The sequence below is a fragment of the Coregonus clupeaformis genome, chromosome 10, assembly GCF_020615455.1.
Source record: "Coregonus clupeaformis isolate EN_2021a chromosome 10, ASM2061545v1, whole genome shotgun sequence".
NCBI classification, from domain to species: domain Eukaryota; kingdom Metazoa; phylum Chordata; class Actinopteri; order Salmoniformes; family Salmonidae; genus Coregonus; species Coregonus clupeaformis.
The window spans coordinates 36,317,888-36,335,868 of NC_059201.1; the positions used below are offsets into that span (position 1 = coordinate 36,317,888).

At 43.4% G+C, this 17,981-nt stretch overlaps 1 protein-coding gene across 1 annotated transcript in view; it reads left to right on the forward strand.

The window, feature by feature from the left end:
• Positions 1–4,933: 4,933 nt before the first annotated feature.
• Positions 4,934–17,981, forward strand: part of LOC121575385 (phosphatase and actin regulator 3-like) — a 121,597-nt gene continuing 108,549 nt past the window's right edge. The window contains exon 1 of the mRNA XM_045222983.1: positions 4,934–5,261. Coding sequence (XP_045078918.1) covers positions 5,150–5,261 — 112 coding nt within the window. The 5' untranslated portion in view covers positions 4,934–5,149. The remainder of the gene's footprint in view (positions 5,262–17,981) is intronic.

Consider the following 17,981-nt stretch of genomic DNA (forward strand, 5'->3'; position numbering starts at 1 on the left):
AGATTTCCATATGTATGAAGTCTTTATATTAAATTATATTTTACCCTTTTAAATGATTTTATAATTGCACTTGATAATCGTTGTTTCTATTTGTTTTGTCCGTTGTGGTTCCATAGCATTCCTTTATGAATCGTTTCATATTTCAATAATGTCTATCTTTTCATGAATCAGGTCCATAATTATTGACACCCTTGATAAAGATGAGCAACAAAGACTGTATAAAATATATCATTCAAATACTGTGCTATATTGTATGCACAAAAACATGTAAATTGTTATTTTATCCTAAAGATTTTGTTTAACAAGTAATAAAAATTCTCAAGACGGGTTGAAATGATTGCCACCCTCCTGTTTTCTATACTCCAGCCCCCTCCTGTGTTCTATACTCCAGCCCCCTCCTGTGTTCTATACTCCAGCCCCCTCCTGTGTTCTATACTCCAGCCCCCTCCTGTTTTCTATACTCCAGCCCCCTCCTGTTTTCTATACTCCAGCCCCCTCCTGTTTTCTATACTCCAGCCCCCTCCTGTTTTCTATACTCCAGCCCCCTCCTGTTTTCTATACTCCAGCCCCCTCCTGTGTTCTATACTCCAGCCCCCTCCTGTTTTCTATACTCCAGTCCCCTCCTGTTTTCTATACTCCAGTCCCCTCCTGTTTTCTATACTCCAGCCCCTCCTGTTTTCTATACTCCAGCCCCCTCCTGTTTTCTATACTCCAGCCCCCTCCTGTTTTCTATACTCCAGCCCCCTCCTGTTTTCTATACTCCAGCCCCCTCCTGTTTTCTATACTCCAGCCCCCTCCTGTTTTCTATACTCCAGCCCCCTCCTGTTTTCTATACTCCAGCCCCCTCCTGTGTTCTATACTCCAGCCCCCTCCTGTTTTCTATACTCCAGTCCCCTCCTGTTTTCTATACTCCAGTCCCCTCCTGTTTTCTATACTCCAGCCCCTCCTGTTTTCTATACTCCAGCCCCCTCCTGTTTTCTATACTCCAGCCCCCTCCTGTTTTCTATACTCCAGCCCCCTCCTGTTTTCTATACTCCAGCCCCCTCCTGTTTTCTATACTCCAGCCCCCTCCTGTTTTCTATACTCCAGTCCCCTCCTGTTTTCTATACTCCAGCCCCTCCTGTTTTCTATACTCCAGCCCCTCCTGTTTTCTATACTCCAGCCCCCTCCTGTGTTCTATACTCCAGCCCCCTCCTGTGTTCTATACTCCAGCCCCCTCCTGTTTTCTATACTCCAGCCCCTCCTGTTTTCTATACTCCAGCCCCCTCCTGTTTTCTATACTCCAGCCCCTCCTGTTTTCTATACTCCAGCCCCCTCCTGTTTTCTATACTCCAGCCCCCTCCTGTTTTCTATACTCCAGCCCCTCCTGTGTTCTATACTCCAGCCCCCTCCTGTTTTCTATCTCCAGCCCCCTCCTGTTTTCTATACTCCAGCCCCCTCCTGTGTTCTATACTCCAGCCCCCTCCTGTGTTCTATACTCCAGCCCCCTCCTGTGTTCTATACTCCAGGCCCCTCCTGTGTTCTATACTCCAGTCCCCTCCTGTGTTCTATACTCCAGCCCCCTCCTGTGTTCTATACTCCAGCCCCCTCCTGTGTTCTATACTCCAGCCCCCTCCTGTGTTCTATACTCCAGCCCCCTCCTGTGTTCTATACTCCAGCCCCCTCCTGTGTTCTATACTCCAGCCCCCTCCTGTGTTCTATACTCCAGCCCCCTCCTGTGTCTATACTCCAGCCCCTCCTGTGTTCTATACTCCAGCCCCCTCCTGTGTTCTATACTCCAGCCCCCTCCTGTGTTCTATACTCCAGCCCCCTCCCCTTACGAGGATAACGACACTGAGCCTTTTTCTAAAATGTTTTCTGAGACTGAGGAACACATTGGGAGGGATCTGAGACCATTCCTCCATACAGAATCTTTCCAGATCCTTGATATCCTTCGTCTGCTCTTATGGACCGCCCTCTTCAATTCAAACCACAGGTTTTCAATGGGGTTCAAGTCCGGAGACTGAAATGGCCATTGCAAAATGTTGATTTTGTGGTCAGTTAACCTTTTCTTTGTGGATTTTGATTAGCGCTTGGGGTGCAAAACCCACCACTGCTGTGCATGGCCAAAGACCTCTATTTTCATGTCATCTGACCAAAGCACCGGTTCCAATCCAAGTGCCAACGCCGTTAATCATCCAGGCGGTGCTATGGTCAGATGACATGAAAATAGAGGTCTTTGGCCATGCACAGCAGTGGTGGGTTTGGTGTTGATTAACAGAAGCATATGCAGAAAAGTATCTTAGACCTACTGTAAAATATGTTGGTGGAGCTTTGATGTTATGAGGCTATTTTTCTTCCACTGGTCCTGGGGCCCTTGTTAAAGTCAACGGCATCATGAACTTTACCCAGTACCAGGACATTTTAGCCAAAAACCTGGTTGCTTCTGCCAGGTTTTTTTACCCTCCTGTAGGTTTTCACTCCAAGTTGATCTTCCAGCAAGTTCTGTGTGGATGATTTTTTTTTAAATGCAACATCATTTTTTATATATAAATGCAACAATGATTTTACTGAGTTACAGTTCATATAAGGAAATTAGTCAATTGAAATAAATACATTTGGCCCTAATCTATGGATTTCACATGACTGGGCAGGGGCACAGCCATGGGTGGGCCTGGGAGGGCATAGGCCCACCCACTTGGCAGCCAGGCCCACCCACTGGAGAGCCAGGCCCAGCCAATCAGAATGATTTTTCCACACAAAAGGGCTTTATTACAGACAGAAATACTCCTCAGCACCCCCATCCCCCCTCAGACGATCCCGCAGGTGAAGAAGCCGGATGTGGAGGTCCTGGGCTGGCGTGGTTACACATGGTCTGCGGTTATGAGGCCTGTTGGACAAATTATTTAAAATGATGTTGGAGGCAGTTTATGGTAGGGAAATTAACATTCAATTATCTGGCAACAGCCCTGGTGGACATTCCTGCATTCAGCATGCCAATTGCACGCTCCCTCAAAACTTGAGACATCTGTGGCATTGTGTTGTATGACAAAACTGCACATTTTAGAGTGGCCTTTTATTGTCCCCAGCACAAGGTGCGCTTGTGTAATGATTATGCTGTTTAATCAGCTTCTTGATATGGCACACCTGTCAGGTGGATGGATTATCTTGGCAAAGGAGAAATGCTCACTAACAGGGATGTAAACAAAATCTGAGAGAAATCAGCTTTTTGTGCGTATGGAACATTTCTGGGATCTTTTATTTCAGCTCATTAACATGGGACGAACACTTTAAATGTTGCGTTGATATTATTGTTCAGTGTAGATCAGGGTGTCAAACTCATTCCACGGAGGGCCGAGTGTCTGCAGGTTTTTGGTTTTCCTTTCAATTAATAATAATAATAATAATAATAATAATAATATGCCATTTAGCAGACGCTTTTATCCAAAGCGACTTACAGTCATGCGTGCATAAATTTTTTTTGTGTATGGGTGGTCCCGGGGATCGAACCCACTACCTTGGCGTTACAAGCGTTGTGCTCTAAGCTAAGACCTAGACACCAGGTGAGGGGAGTTCTTTCCTAATTAGCAAAAACCAGCAGACACTCGGCCCTCCGTGGAATGAGTTTCACACTTGATGTAGAACAACAGAATCTGGTAATGAGTGAATCCCAATTGGCACCCTATTCCCATAGGGCTCTGGTCTAAAGTAGTGCACTATATAGGGAATAGGGTGCCATTCTCTGGTCTAAAGTAGTGCCCTATATAGGGAATAGGGTGCCATTCTCTGGTCTAAAGTAGTGCACTATATAGGGAATAGGGTGCCATCCTCTGGTCTAAAGTAGTGCACTATATAGGGAATAGGGTGCCATTCTCTGGTCTAAAGTAGTGCACTATGTAGGGAATAGGGTGCCATTCTCTGGTCTAAAGTAGTGCACTATATAGGGAATAGGGTGTCATTCTCTGGTCTAAAGTAGTGCACTATATAGGGATTAGGGTGCCATTCTCTGGTCTAAAGTAATGCACTATATAGGGAATAGGGTGTCATTCTCTGGTCTAAAGTAGTGCACTACATAGGGAATAGCGTGCCATTCTCTGGTCTAAAGTAGTGCACTATATAGGGAATAGGGTGTCATTCTCTGGTCTAAAGTAGTGCACTACATAGGGAATAGGGTGCCATTCTCTGGTCTAAAGTAGTGCACTATATAGGGAATAGGGTGCCATTCTCTGGTCTAAAGTAGTGCACTATATAGGGAATAGGGTGCCATTCTCTGGTCTAAAGTAGTGCACTATATAGGGAATAGGGTGCCATTTGGGATGCTGGCAATGTCATGATGGTGATGCAGTGTTGTATATCAGTGAACAATGTTATTTGTCCCCAAAGATAATCTTGCTTTTTAGCCCAGTACTAACTTTAGGCCTAATCTGTGTCACCCCTATCCTTAAAGGGGCAATCTGCAGTTCAAAGCCGCTGTTTTGGTAATAGCTTAGGGATGGGGTTGGAGAGATGTAACCACCCCTATCAAATTCATATACAGAGCTATGGATGCCAGGATTGACCATCAACGGTATTAAACATGGTTTTAATCATGTTTTGAGGCTATACTGTTTGTGTTTGGAATTGTATTGTTTACAAACCATGGAGTAAAACAAGCTGATATTTTGGTTTCTGATGGGGTACAACAGTTGAACTAAACTCATGAGGCATGTATAAGTTACATTCTTCAATAATCAATGGGTATATATCATTAATGGGTATATATCATTAATTCGCAGATTGCCCCTTTAATGTCCTTAGTCTTGTATGAGCTCAGCTAATATAAAAAAGGTTGCATTTTATATGAATATTGCCATAATATCGTTGGACAAACAGGCCACTGTAGCCTACCACAACCAACCCTCTCCCCTACGTTGGCACACATGCTTACGCAGAGAGGGAGATGGCTAGAGGGGGTGCGAGAGAGAGGCGCGTCACTGATGGGTATTTTCTCATCTTCCCGTCGCCTGCTCAACCAATTAATGATCCGTTACCACCCATTACCGACTACCGCTGGATGTTCTGCTCGTGATGACCTTGTACCTCTCTGACGCTTAAAACATTCTCAATATTGTATTTTCCGTCCGACCGTTTTAGCCTGCCTGTCTGGAGTCTGTAGTCTGTCTCCATCTCCATGGCTACCTCGAATGTGCTGGAGGAGTCCTGCCTGCTGCGGAGAGGCAGATCTCACAGCGACCCGAGCAGCATCATCACGGAACCTCGAGTCGCCGGAGCTACCGGAGCAGGTTGGTGACTACCACTCATCATGGCTTGTCTGTCTGATTTCTATAGCTGTCTGTCCCTCATTAAGCATTTCAGAATCTGAATCTCCCGGTCGTGTTGTTGGATGTAGGCTGTGTTGCAACATTAATTTGTTTTTTTTCCTCCCGGTTGAGTGTCCGCGGCACACTGCGAACATCAATCGTGATCATCCATGGGTGCGTTTGAATTTCGAATAAAACAAATGTAGCCTAGTAAATATGTTAATTTCCCCTGAAAAACATTCATTATTAGTTATGAATAGTAACTTGTTATTTATGTAAGCTATAGGCTACAAGCATCCGCAGACAAACTGACATGCAGGAGATGTAGCCTAGTAATTCATTGGAGTGTCTGCAATGCGGGGATGTTTAGGCCACTACAGCATATAACCTACAGATTATTTTTTAAATATACAGTGCATTTGGAAAGTATTCAGACCCCTTCTCTTTTTTCCACAATTTGTTATGTTACTGCCTTATTCAAAAATTTATTAAATTGTTTTTTTTCCCTCATCAATCTACACACAATACCCCATAATGACAAAGTGAAAACAGGTATTTAGAAATTTTTGCAAATGTATTAAAAACGGAAATACCTTATTTACATAAATATTCTGTCCTTTGCTATGAGACTCGAAATTGAGCTCAGGTGCATCCTGTTTCCATTGATCATCCTTGAGATGTTTCTACAACTTGATTGGACTCCACCTGTGGTAAATTCAATTGATTGGACATGATTTGGAAAGGCACACACCTGTCTATATAAGGTCCCACAGTTGACAGTGTATGTCAGAGCAAAAACCAAGCCATGAGGTCAAAGGAATTGTCCGTAGAGCTCCGAGACAGGATTGTGTCGAGGCACAGATCTGGGGAAGGGCACCAAAACATTTCTGCAGCATTGAAGGTCCCCAAGAACACAGTGGCCTCCATCATTCTTAAATGGAAGAAGTTTGGATCCACCAAGACTCTTCCTATAGCTGGCCGCCTGGACAAACTGAGCAACCGGGGGAGAGGGCCTTGGTCAGGGAGGTGACCAAGAACCCGATGGTCACTCTGAGAGAACTCCAGAGTTCCTCTGTGGAGATGGGAGAACCTTCCGGAAAGACAACCATCTCTGCAGCACTCCACCAGTAAGGCCTTTATAGTAGGGTGGCCAGACGGAAGCCACTCCTCAGTAAAAGGCACATGACAGCCCGCTTGAAATTTGCCAAAAGGCACCAAAAGGACTCAGACCGTGAGAAACAAGATTCTCTGGTCTGATGAAAGCAAGATTGAACTCTTTGGCCTGAATACCAAGTGTCACGTCTGGAGGAAACCTGGCACCATCCCTATGGTGAAGCATGGTGGTGGCAGTATCATGCTGTGGGGATGTTTTTCAGCAGCAGGGACTGGGAGACTAGTCAGGATCAAGGGAAAGATGAACAGAGCAAAGTACAGAGAGATCCTTGATGAAAATCTGCTCCAGAGTGCTCAGGACCTCAGACTGGGGCGAAGGTTCACCTTCCAACAGGACAACGACCCTAAGCACACAGCCAAGACAACACAGGAGTGGCTTCGGGACAAGTCTCTGAATATCCTTGAGTGGCCCAGCCAGAGCCCAGACTTGAACCCGATCGAACATCTCTGGAGAGACCTGAAAATAGCTGTGCAGCAACGCTCCCCATCCAACCTGACAGAGCTTGAGAGGATCTGCAGAGAAGAATGGGAGAAACTCCACAAATACAGGTGTGCCAAGCTTGTAGCGTCATACCCAAGAAGACTCTAGGCTGTAATCGCTGCCAAAGGTGCTTCAACAAAGTACTGAGTAAAGGGTCTGAATACTTATGTAAATGCAATATTTTATTTTGTAAATGTCATTTCAGTTGTTTTTTTTATATACATTTGCAAACATTTCTAAAAACCTGTTTTTGCTTTGTCATTATGGGGTATTGTGTGTTGATTGATAAGAAAAACAATAACAATTTAATCAATTTTAGAATAAGGCTGTAACGTAACAAAATATGAAAAAAGTCAAGGGGTCTGAACACTTTCCTGAATTTACTGTATATGTCTCATAGCTTACTTAGAGTATATATCCCTACAGCATATACGTAGAGATGGTGCCAGGTTTCCTCCAGACGTGATGCTTGGCATTCAGGCCAAAGAGTTCCATCTTGCTTTCATCAGACCAGAGAATCTTGTTTCTCACGGTCAGAGTCCTTTAGGTGCCTTTTGGCAAACACCAAGCAGGCTTTCATGTGCCTTTTACTGAGGAGTGGCTTCCATCTGACCAGGATGAGTCGGACCACAGAGTGAAGGAAAAGCAGCCAACAAGTGCTCAGCATATGTGGGAACTCCTTCAAGACTGTTGGAAAAGCATTCCAGGTGAAGCTGGTTGAGAGAATGCCAAGAGTGTGCAAAGCTGTCATCAAGGCAAAGGGTGGCTATTTGAAGAATCTCAAATATAAAATATATTTTTATTTGTTTAACACTTTTTTGGTTACTACATGATTCCATATGTGTTATTTCATAGTTTTGATGTCTTCACTATTATTCTATAATGTAGAAAATAGTAAAAATAAAGAAAAATCCTTGAATGAGTAGGTATGTTCAAAACTATGACATAACACATATGGAATCATGTAGTAACCAAAAAAGTGTTAAACAAATCAAAATATATTTTATATTTGAGATTCTTCAAATAGCCACCCTTTGCCTTGATGACAGCTTTGCACACTCTTGGCATTCTCTCAACCAGCTTCACCTGGAATGCTTTCCCAACTGTCTTGAAGGACTTCCCACATATGCTGAGCACTTGTTGGCTGCTTTTCCTTCACTCTGCGGTCCGACTCATCCCAAACCATCTCAATTGGGTTGAGGTCAGGGGATTGTGGAGGCCAGGACATCTGATGCAGCACTCCAACACTCTCCTTCTTTGTCAAATAGCCCTTAAACAGCCTGGAGGTGTGTTTTGGGTCATTGTCCTGTTGAAAAACAAATGATAGTCCCACTAAGCCCAAACCAGATGGGATGGTGTATTGCTGCAGAATGCTGTGGTAGCCATGCTGGTTAAGTGTACCTTGAATTCTAAATAAATCACAGACAGTGTCACCAGCAAAGCACCCCCACACCATCACACCTCCTTCTACATGCTTTACGGTGGGAACTACACATGCAGAGATCATCCATTCACCCACACTGCGTCTCACAAAGACACGGCGGTTGGAACCAAAAACCTCCAATTTGGACTCCATACCAAAGGACACATTTCCACCGGTCTAATGTCCATTGCTCGTGTTTCTTGGCCCAAGCAGGTCTCTTCTTCTTATTGGTGTCCTTTAGTAGTGGTTTCTTTGCAGCAATTCGACCATGAAGGCTTGATTCACACAGTCCCCTCTGAACAGTTGATGTTGAGATGTGTCTATTACTTGAACTCTGTGAAGCATTTATTTGGGCTGCAATTTCTGAGGCTGGTAACTCGAATTAACTTATCCTCTGCAGCAGAGGTAACTCTGGGTCTTCCATTCCTGTGGCGGTCCTCATGAGAGCCAGTTTCATCATAGCGCTTGATGGTTTTTGCGACTGCACTTGAAGAAACTTTCAAAGTTCTTGAAATGTTCCGTATTGACTGACCATGTCTTAAAGTAATGATGGACTGTCATTTCTCTTTGCTTATTTGAGCTGTTCTTGCCATAATATGGACTTGGTCTTTTACCAAATAGGGCTGTCTTCTGTATACCCCCCCCTACCTTGTCACAACACAACTGATTGGCTCAAACGCATTAAGAAGGAAATAAATTCCTCAAATTAACTTTTAACAAGGTACACCTGTTAATTTAAATGCATTCCAGGTGACCACCTCATGAGGCTGGTTGAAAGAATGCCAAGAGTGTGCAAAGCTGTCATCAAGGCAAAGGGTGGTTATTTGAAGAATCTCAAATATAAAATATATTTTGATTTGTTTAACACTTTTTTTGTTTACTACATGATTCCATATGTGTTATTTCATAGTGTTGATGTCTTCACTATTATTCTACAATGTAGAAAATAGTAAAAATAAAGAAAAACCCTGGAATGAGTAGGTGTGTCCAAACCGTTGACTTGTGGTGTGTGTGTGTGTGTGTGTGTGTGTGTATATATATATTTATGTGTATATCTAGTAGTGAACACTCTTCAATTACTCCACCAGTTTACAGGAATAACTGTCAGGAAATGAAAACTTATCACACCAGGTTTACCCCCACAATACAGTGAGGGAAAAAAGTATTTGATCCCCTGCTGATTTTGTACGTTTGCCCACTGACAAAGACATGATCTGTCTATAAGTTTAATGGTAGGTTTATTTGAACAGTAAGAGACAGAATAACAACAAAAAAATCCAGAAAAACGCATGTCAAAAATGTTATAAATTGATTTGCATTTTAATGAGGGAAATAAGTATTTGACCCCCTCTGCAAAACATGACTTAGTACTTGGTGGCAAAACCCTTGTTGGCAATCACAGAGGTCAGACGTTTCTTGTAGTTGGCCACCAGGTTTGCACACATCTCAGGAGGGATTTGTTCCACTCCTCTTTGCAGATCTTTCCAAGTCATTAAGGTTTCGAGGCTGACGTTTGGCAACTCGAAACTTCAGCTCCCTCCACAGATTTTCTATGGGATTAAGGTCTGGAGACTGGCTAGGCCACTCCAGGACCTTAATGTGCTTCTTCTTGAGCCACTCCTTTGTTGCCTTGGCCGTGTGTTTTGGGTCATTGTCATGCTGGAATACCCATCCACGACCCATTATCAATGCCCTGGCTGAGGGAAGGAGGTTCTCACCCAAGATTTGATGGTACATGGCCCCATCCATCGTCCCTTTGATGCGGTGAAGTTGTCCTGTCCCCTTAGCAGAAAAACACCCCCAAAGCATAATGTTTCCACCTCCATGTTTGACGGTGGGGATGGTGTTCTTGGGGTCATAGGCAGCATTCCTCCTCCTCCAAGCACGGCGAGTTGAGTTGATGCCAAAGAGCTCAATTTTGGACTCATCTGAACACAACACTTTCACCCAGTTCTCCTCTGAATCATTCAGATGTTCATTGGCAAACTTCAGACGGGCATGTATATGTGCTTTCTTGAGCAGGGGGACCTTGCGGGCGCTGCAGGATTTCAGTCCTTCACGGTGTAGTGTGTTACCAATTGTTTTCTTGGTGACTATGGCTGCCTTGAGATCATTGACAAGATCCTCCCGTGTAGTTCTGGGCTGATTCCTCACCGTTCTCATGATCATTGCAACTCCACGAGGTGAGATCTTGCATGGAGCCCCAGGCCGAGGGAGATTGACAGTTCTTTTGTGTTTCTTCCATTTGCGAATAATCGCACCAACTGTTGTCACCTTCTCACCAAGCTGCTTGGCGATGGTCTTGTAGCCCATTCCAGCCTTGTGTAGGTCTACAATCTTGTCCCTGACATCCTTGGAGAGCTCTTTGGTCTTGGCCATGGTGGAGAGTTTGGAATCTGATTGATTGATTGCTTCTGTGGACAGGTGTCTTTTATACAGGTAACAAGCTGAGATTAGGAGCACTCCCTTTAAGAGTGTGCTCCTAATCTCAGCTCATTACCTGCATAAAAGACACCTGGGAGCCAGAAATCTTTCTGATTGAGAGGGGGTCAAATACTTGTTTCCCTCAATAAAATGCAAATCAATTTATAAAATTTTTGACATGCATTTTTTCTGGATTTTGTTGTTGTTATTCTGTCTCTCACTGTTCAAATAAACCTACCATTAAAATTATAGACTGATCATGTCTTTGTCAGTGGGCAAACGTACAAAATCAGCAGGGGATCAAATACTTTTTTCCCTCACTGTATGTTTGATTGAGTTCCCTTTCTGTTGATCTAGACTGATACAACAAGGGTTCTGCTCTATACTCTTCTGGTATGTTCAGGTCTTCACAGGTTCTGTTGTCATCAGGGTTTGGGGTCAATTCCATTTAAATTCCAGTCAATTCAGGAAGTACATTGAAATTCCAATTTTCTTCAGTGCTTTTCAATGAGGAATATCTGGAATTGGAATTGGGTTCTTTCTGAATTGATTGGAATTTAAATATAATTGACCCAAACCCTGGTTTCATTTGACCTCAGATGTTGTTTTTGCTGCTGTTATTGCTGACATGCCATATGAGGACTAATGTAGATCATAATATTACATGCTGACATGCCATATGAGGACTGATGTAGATCATAATATTACATGCTGACATGCCATATGAGGACTGAAGTAGATCATAATATTACATGCTGACATGCCATATGAGGACTGAAGTAGATCATGTTATGACATCAAACTGAGGCTGTATTGATCAGGCTGTTAGGTTACGGTAATATAATATTATCACAGTTAATAAAAACATCTACAAAGTCTATTTCATTTTCTAGCCAACAGGAATACTATATATACTGCTCTAACAGGAATACTATATATACTGCTCTAACAGGAATACTATATATACTGCTCTAACAGGAATACTATATATACTGCTCTAACAGGAATACTATATATATACTGCTCTAACAGGAATACTATATATACTGCTCTAACAGGAATACTATATATACTGCTCTAACAGGAATACTATATATACTGCTCTAACAGGAATACTATATATACTGCTCTAACAGGAATACTATATATACTGCTCTAACAGGAATACTATATATACTGCTCTAACAGGAATACTATATATACTGCTCTAACAGGAATACTATATATACTGCTCTAACAGGAATACTATATATACTGCTCTAACAGGAATACTATATATACTGCTCTAACAGGAATACTATATATACTGCTCTAACAGGAATACTATATATACTGCTCTAACAGGAATACTATATATACTGCTCTAACAGGAATACTATATATACTGCTCTAACAGGAATACTATATATACTGCTCTAACAGGAATACTATATATACTGCTCTAACAGGAATACTATATATACTGCTCTAACAGGAATACTATATATACTGCTCTAACAGGAATACTATATATACTGCTCTAACAGGAATACTATACATACTGCTCTAACAGGAATACTATATATACTGCTCTAACAAGAATACTATATATACTGCTCTAACAGGAATACTATATATACTGCTCTAACAGGAATACTATATATACTGCTCTAACAGGAACACTATACATACTGCTCTAACAGGAATACTATATATACTGCTCTAACAGGAATACTATATATACTGCTCTAACAGGAATACTATATATACTGCTCTAACAGGAATACTATATATACTGCTCTAACAGGAATACTATATATACTGCTCTAACAGGAATACTATATATACTGCTCTAACAGGAATACTATATATACTGCTCTAACAGGAATACTATACATACTGCTCTAACAGGAATACTATATATACTGCTCTAACAGGAATACTATATATACTGCTCTAACAGGAATACTATATATACTGCTCTAACAGGAATACTATATATACTGCTCTAACAGGAATACTATACATACTGCTCTAACAGGAATACTATATATACTGCTCTAACAGGAATACTATATATACTGCTCTAACAGGAATACTATATATACTGCTCTAACAGGAATACTATATATACTGCTCTAACAGGAATACTATATATACTGCTCTAACAGGAATACTATATATACTGCTCTAACAGGAATACTATATATACTGCTCTAACAGGAATACTATATATACTGCTCTAACAGGAATACTATATATACTGCTCTAACAGGAATACTATATATACTGCTCTAACAGGAATACTATATATACTGCTCTAACAGGAATACTATATATACTGCTCTAACATGAATACTATATATACTGCTCTAACAGGAATACTATACATACTGCTCTAACATGAATACTATATATACTGCTCTAACAGGAATACTATATAAACTGCTCTAACAGGAATACTATATATACTGCTCTAACAGGAATACTATATATACTGCTCTAACAGGAATACTATATATACTGCTCTAACATGAATACTATATATACTGCTCTAACAGGAATACTATATATACTGCTCTAACAGGAATACTATATATATACTGCTCTAACAGGAATACTATATATACTGCTCTAACAGGAATACTATATATACTGCTCTAACATGAATACTATATATACTGCTCTAACAGGAATACTATATATACTGCTCTAACAGGAATACTATATATACTGCTCTAACAGGAATACTATATATACTGCTCTAACAGGAATACTATATATACTGCTCTAACAGGAATACTATATATACTGCTCTAACAGGAATACTATATATACAGCTCTAACAGGAATACTATATATACTGCTCTAACAGGAATACTATATATACTGCTCTAACAGGAATACTATATATACTGCTCTAACAGGAATACTATATATACTGCTCTAACAGGAATACTATATATACTGCTCTAACAGGAATACTATATATACTGCTCTAACAGGAATACTATATATACTGCTCTAACAGGAATACTATATATACTGCTCTAACAGGAATACTATATATACAGCTCTAACAGGAATACTATATATACTGCTCTAACAGGAATACTATATATACTGCTCTAACAGGAATACTATATATACTGCTCTAACAGGAATACTATATATACTGCTCTAACAGGAATACTATATATACTGCTCTAACAGGAATACTATATATACTGCTCTAACAGGAATACTATATATACTGCTCTAACAGGAATACTATATATACTGCTCTAACAGGAATACTATATATACTGCTCTAACAGGAATACTATATATACAGCTATAAGTATGCTCCCTACCAGACAGGTACACCTCTCCATCCCTCTCTCCTCCATCCCTCTCTCCTCCATCCCTCTCTCTCCATCCCTCTCTCTCCTCCATCACCCTCTCTCCTCCATCCCTCTCTCTCCTCCATCACCCTCTCTCCTCCATCCCTCTCTCTCCTCCATCCCTCTCTCCTCCATCCCTCTCTCCTCCACCCCTCTCTCTCCATCCCTCTCTCTACTCCATCCCTCTCTCCTCCATCCCTCTCTCCTCCATCCCTCTCTCCTCCACCCCTCTCTCTCCTCATTCCTCTCTCCTCCATCCATCCCTCTCTCTCCTCATTCCTCTCTCCTCCATCCCTCTCTCCTCCATCCCTCTCTCTCCTCCATCACCCTCTCTCCTCCATCCCCCACTCTCCTCCATTCCTCTCTCTCCTCATTCCTCTCTCCTCCATCCCTCTCTCCTCCATCCCTCTCTCCATCCCTCTCTCTCTCCATCCCTCTCTCCTCCATCCCTCTCTCCTCCATCCCTCTCTCTCCTCCATCACCCTCTCTCCTCCATCCCCCACTCTTCTCCATTCCTCTCTCTCCTCATTCCTCTCTCCTCCATCCCTCTCTCCTCCATCCCTCTCTCCATCCCTCTCTCTCTCCACCCCTCTCTCTCTCCATCCCTCTCTCCTCCATCCCTCTCTCTCCTCCATCCCCCTCTCTCCTCCATCCCTCTCTCCTCCATCCCCCTCTCTCATCCATCCCTCTCTCTCCTCCATCCCTCTCTTCTCCATCCCTCTCTCTCCTCCATCCCTCTCTCTCCTCCATCCCTCTCTCCTCCATCCCTCTCTCTCCTCCATCCCTCTCTCTCCTCCATCCCTCTCTCTCTCCATCCCTCTCTCCTCCATCCCTCTCTCTCTCCATGTCTCTCTCCTCCATCCCTCTCTCTCCTCCATCCTTCTCTCCTCCATCCCTCTCTCCTCCATCCCTCTCTCCTCAATCCCTCTCTCCATCTCTCTCTCCATCTCTCTCTCATCCATCTCTCTCCTCCACCCCCCTCTCTCCATCCCTCTCTCTCTCCATCCCTCTCTCCTCCATCCCTCTCTCTCTCCATCCCTCTCTCCTCCATCCCTCTCTCTCTCCATCCCTTTCTCCATCTCTCCGATTTAGACATATTTTTATAAAAGAGGCAGGAAGTTGGATCTTCAGGGGGAGCGGAGTCCTAGCGAGACGCGGGAGCGCTATAGTCTTTTAACCATACATACAGTGGGGAGAACAAGTATTTGATACACTGCCGATTTTGCAGGTTTTCCTACTTACAAAGCATGTAGAGGTCTGTAATTTTTATCATAGGTACACTTCAACTGTGAGGGACGGAATCTAAAAAATCAAAATCCCGAAAATCACATTGTATGATTTTTAAGTAATTAATTTGCATTTTATTGCATGACATAAGTATTTGATCACCTACCAACCAGTAAGAATTCCGGCTCTCACAGACCTGTTAGTCTTTCTTTAAGAAGCCCTCCTGTTCTCCACTCATTACCTGTATTAACTGCACCTGTTTGAACTCGTTACCTGTATAAAAGGTACACCTCTCCATCCCTCTCTCCTCCATCCCTCTCTCTCCTCCATCCTTCTCTCTCCTCATTCCTCTCTCCTCCATCCCTCTCTCCTCCATCCCTCTCTCTCCTCCATCACCCTCTCTCCTCTCTCCTCCATCCCCCACTCTCCTCCATTCCTCTCTCTCCTCATTCCTCTCTCCTCCATCCCTCTCTCTCTCCATCCCGGGGAGTGGAGGGCGGCAGGTAGCCTAGTGGTTAAGAGCGTTGTGCCAGTAACCGAAAGGTCGCTGGTTCTAATCCCCGAGCCGACTAGGTGAAAAATCTGTCGATGTGCCCTTGAGCAAGGCACTTAACCCTAATTGCTCCTGTAAGTCACTCTGGATAAGAGCGTCTGCTAAATGACCAATTATTATTATTATTATTTTATAAAAAGACACCTGTCCACACACTCAATCAAATAGACTCCAACCTCTCCACAATGGCCAAGACCAGAGAGCTGTGTAAGGACATCAGGGATAAAATTGTAGACCTGCACAAGGCTGGGATGGGCTACAGGACAATAGGCAAGCAGCTTGGTGAGAAGGCAACAACTGTTGGTGCAATTATTAGAAAATGGAAGAAGTTCAAGATGACGGTCAATCACCCTCAATCTGGGGCTTCATGCAAGATCTCACCTCGTGGGGCATCAATGATCATGAGGAAGGTGAGGGATCAGCCCAGAACTACAAGGCAGAACCTGGTCAATGACCTGAAGAGAGCTGGGACCACAGTCTCAAAGAAAACCATTAGTAACACACTACGCCGTCATGGATTAAAATCCTGCAGCGCACGCAAGGTCCCCCTGCTCAAGCCAGCGCATGTCCATGCCCGTCTGAAGTTTGCCAATGACCATCTGGATGATCCAGAGGAGGAATGGGAGATGGTCATGTGGTCTGATGAGACAAATATAGAGCTTTTTGGTCTAAACTCCACTCGCCGTGTTTGGAGGAAGAAGAAGGATGAGTACAACCCCAAGAACACCATCCCAACCGTGAAGCATGGAGGTGGAAACATCATTCTTTGGGGATGCTTTTCTGCAAAGGGGACAGGACGACTGCACCGTATTGAGGGGAGCATGGATGGGGCCATGTATCGCGATATCTTGGCCAACAACCTCCTTCCCTCAGTAAGAGCATTGAAGATGGGTCGTGGCTGGGTCTTCCAGCATGACAACGACCCGAAACACACAGCCCGGCAACTAAGGAGTGGCTCCGTAAGAAGCATCTCAAGGTCCTGGAGTGGCCTAGCCAGTCTCCAGACCTGAACCCAATAGAACATCTTTTGAGGGAGCTGAAAGTCTGTATTGCCAAGCGACAGCCCCGAAACCTGAAGGGTCTGTATGGAGGAGTGGGCCAAAATCCCTGCTGCAGTGTGTGCAAACCTGGTCAAGACCTACAGGAAACGTATGATCTCTGTAATTGCAAACAAAGGTTTCTGTACCAAATATTAAGTTCTGCTTTTCTGATGTATCAAATACTTATGTCATGCAATAAAATGCAAATGAATTACTTAAAAATCATACAATGTGATTTTCTGGATTTTTGTTTTAGATTCCGTCTCTCACAGTTGAAGTGTACCTATGATAAAAATGACAGACCTCTACATGCTTTGTAAGTAGGAAAACCTGCAAAATCGGCAGTGTATCAAATACTTGTTCTCCCCACTGTATATACATACAAACAGACCATATTATGTATTTTCATGTCAAGTAATCTATGCTTTAAGTTGAGTTAAGGAGAATCATTTTTTGTTAGATAAAAGAAGAATTGTGGATTGTATACGTCTGAATCAACTTCGCTTCAGGCTTGGGCAGTGACTATGTTCAACTGGTAAGGAACTCACTACACTATCCCACTCTCCTCCACTCCTCTCTCCATCCTCCACTCATCCCTCTCTCCCTCCACCCTCCACTCATCCCTCTCTCCCTCCACCCTCCACTCATCCCTCTCTCCTCCACTCCATCTCTGTCTCCTCCACTCCATCTCTCTCTCCTCCACTCCATCTCGCTCTCCTCCACCTCTCTCTTCTTCACTCCTCCCTCCCTCTGTCCGTCCCTCCCTCCCTCCCTCCATCTCTCTCTCCTCCTGACTCCCTACTGTAGCTTTGATCTCCTGGCTCTGGAAGAGTGGAGGGGAGGAGGTGGAGGGGGGGTAGGGGAGTGGAGGGGAGGAGGTGGAGGGGGAGTGGAGGGGGGGAGGTGGAGGGGGAGTGGAGGAGGTGGAGGGGGAGGGGGAGTGGAGGAGGTGGAGGGGGAGTGGAGGGGAGGGGGGAGAGTGGAGAGAGGAGGGGGAGTGGAGTGGGGGAGGTGGAGGG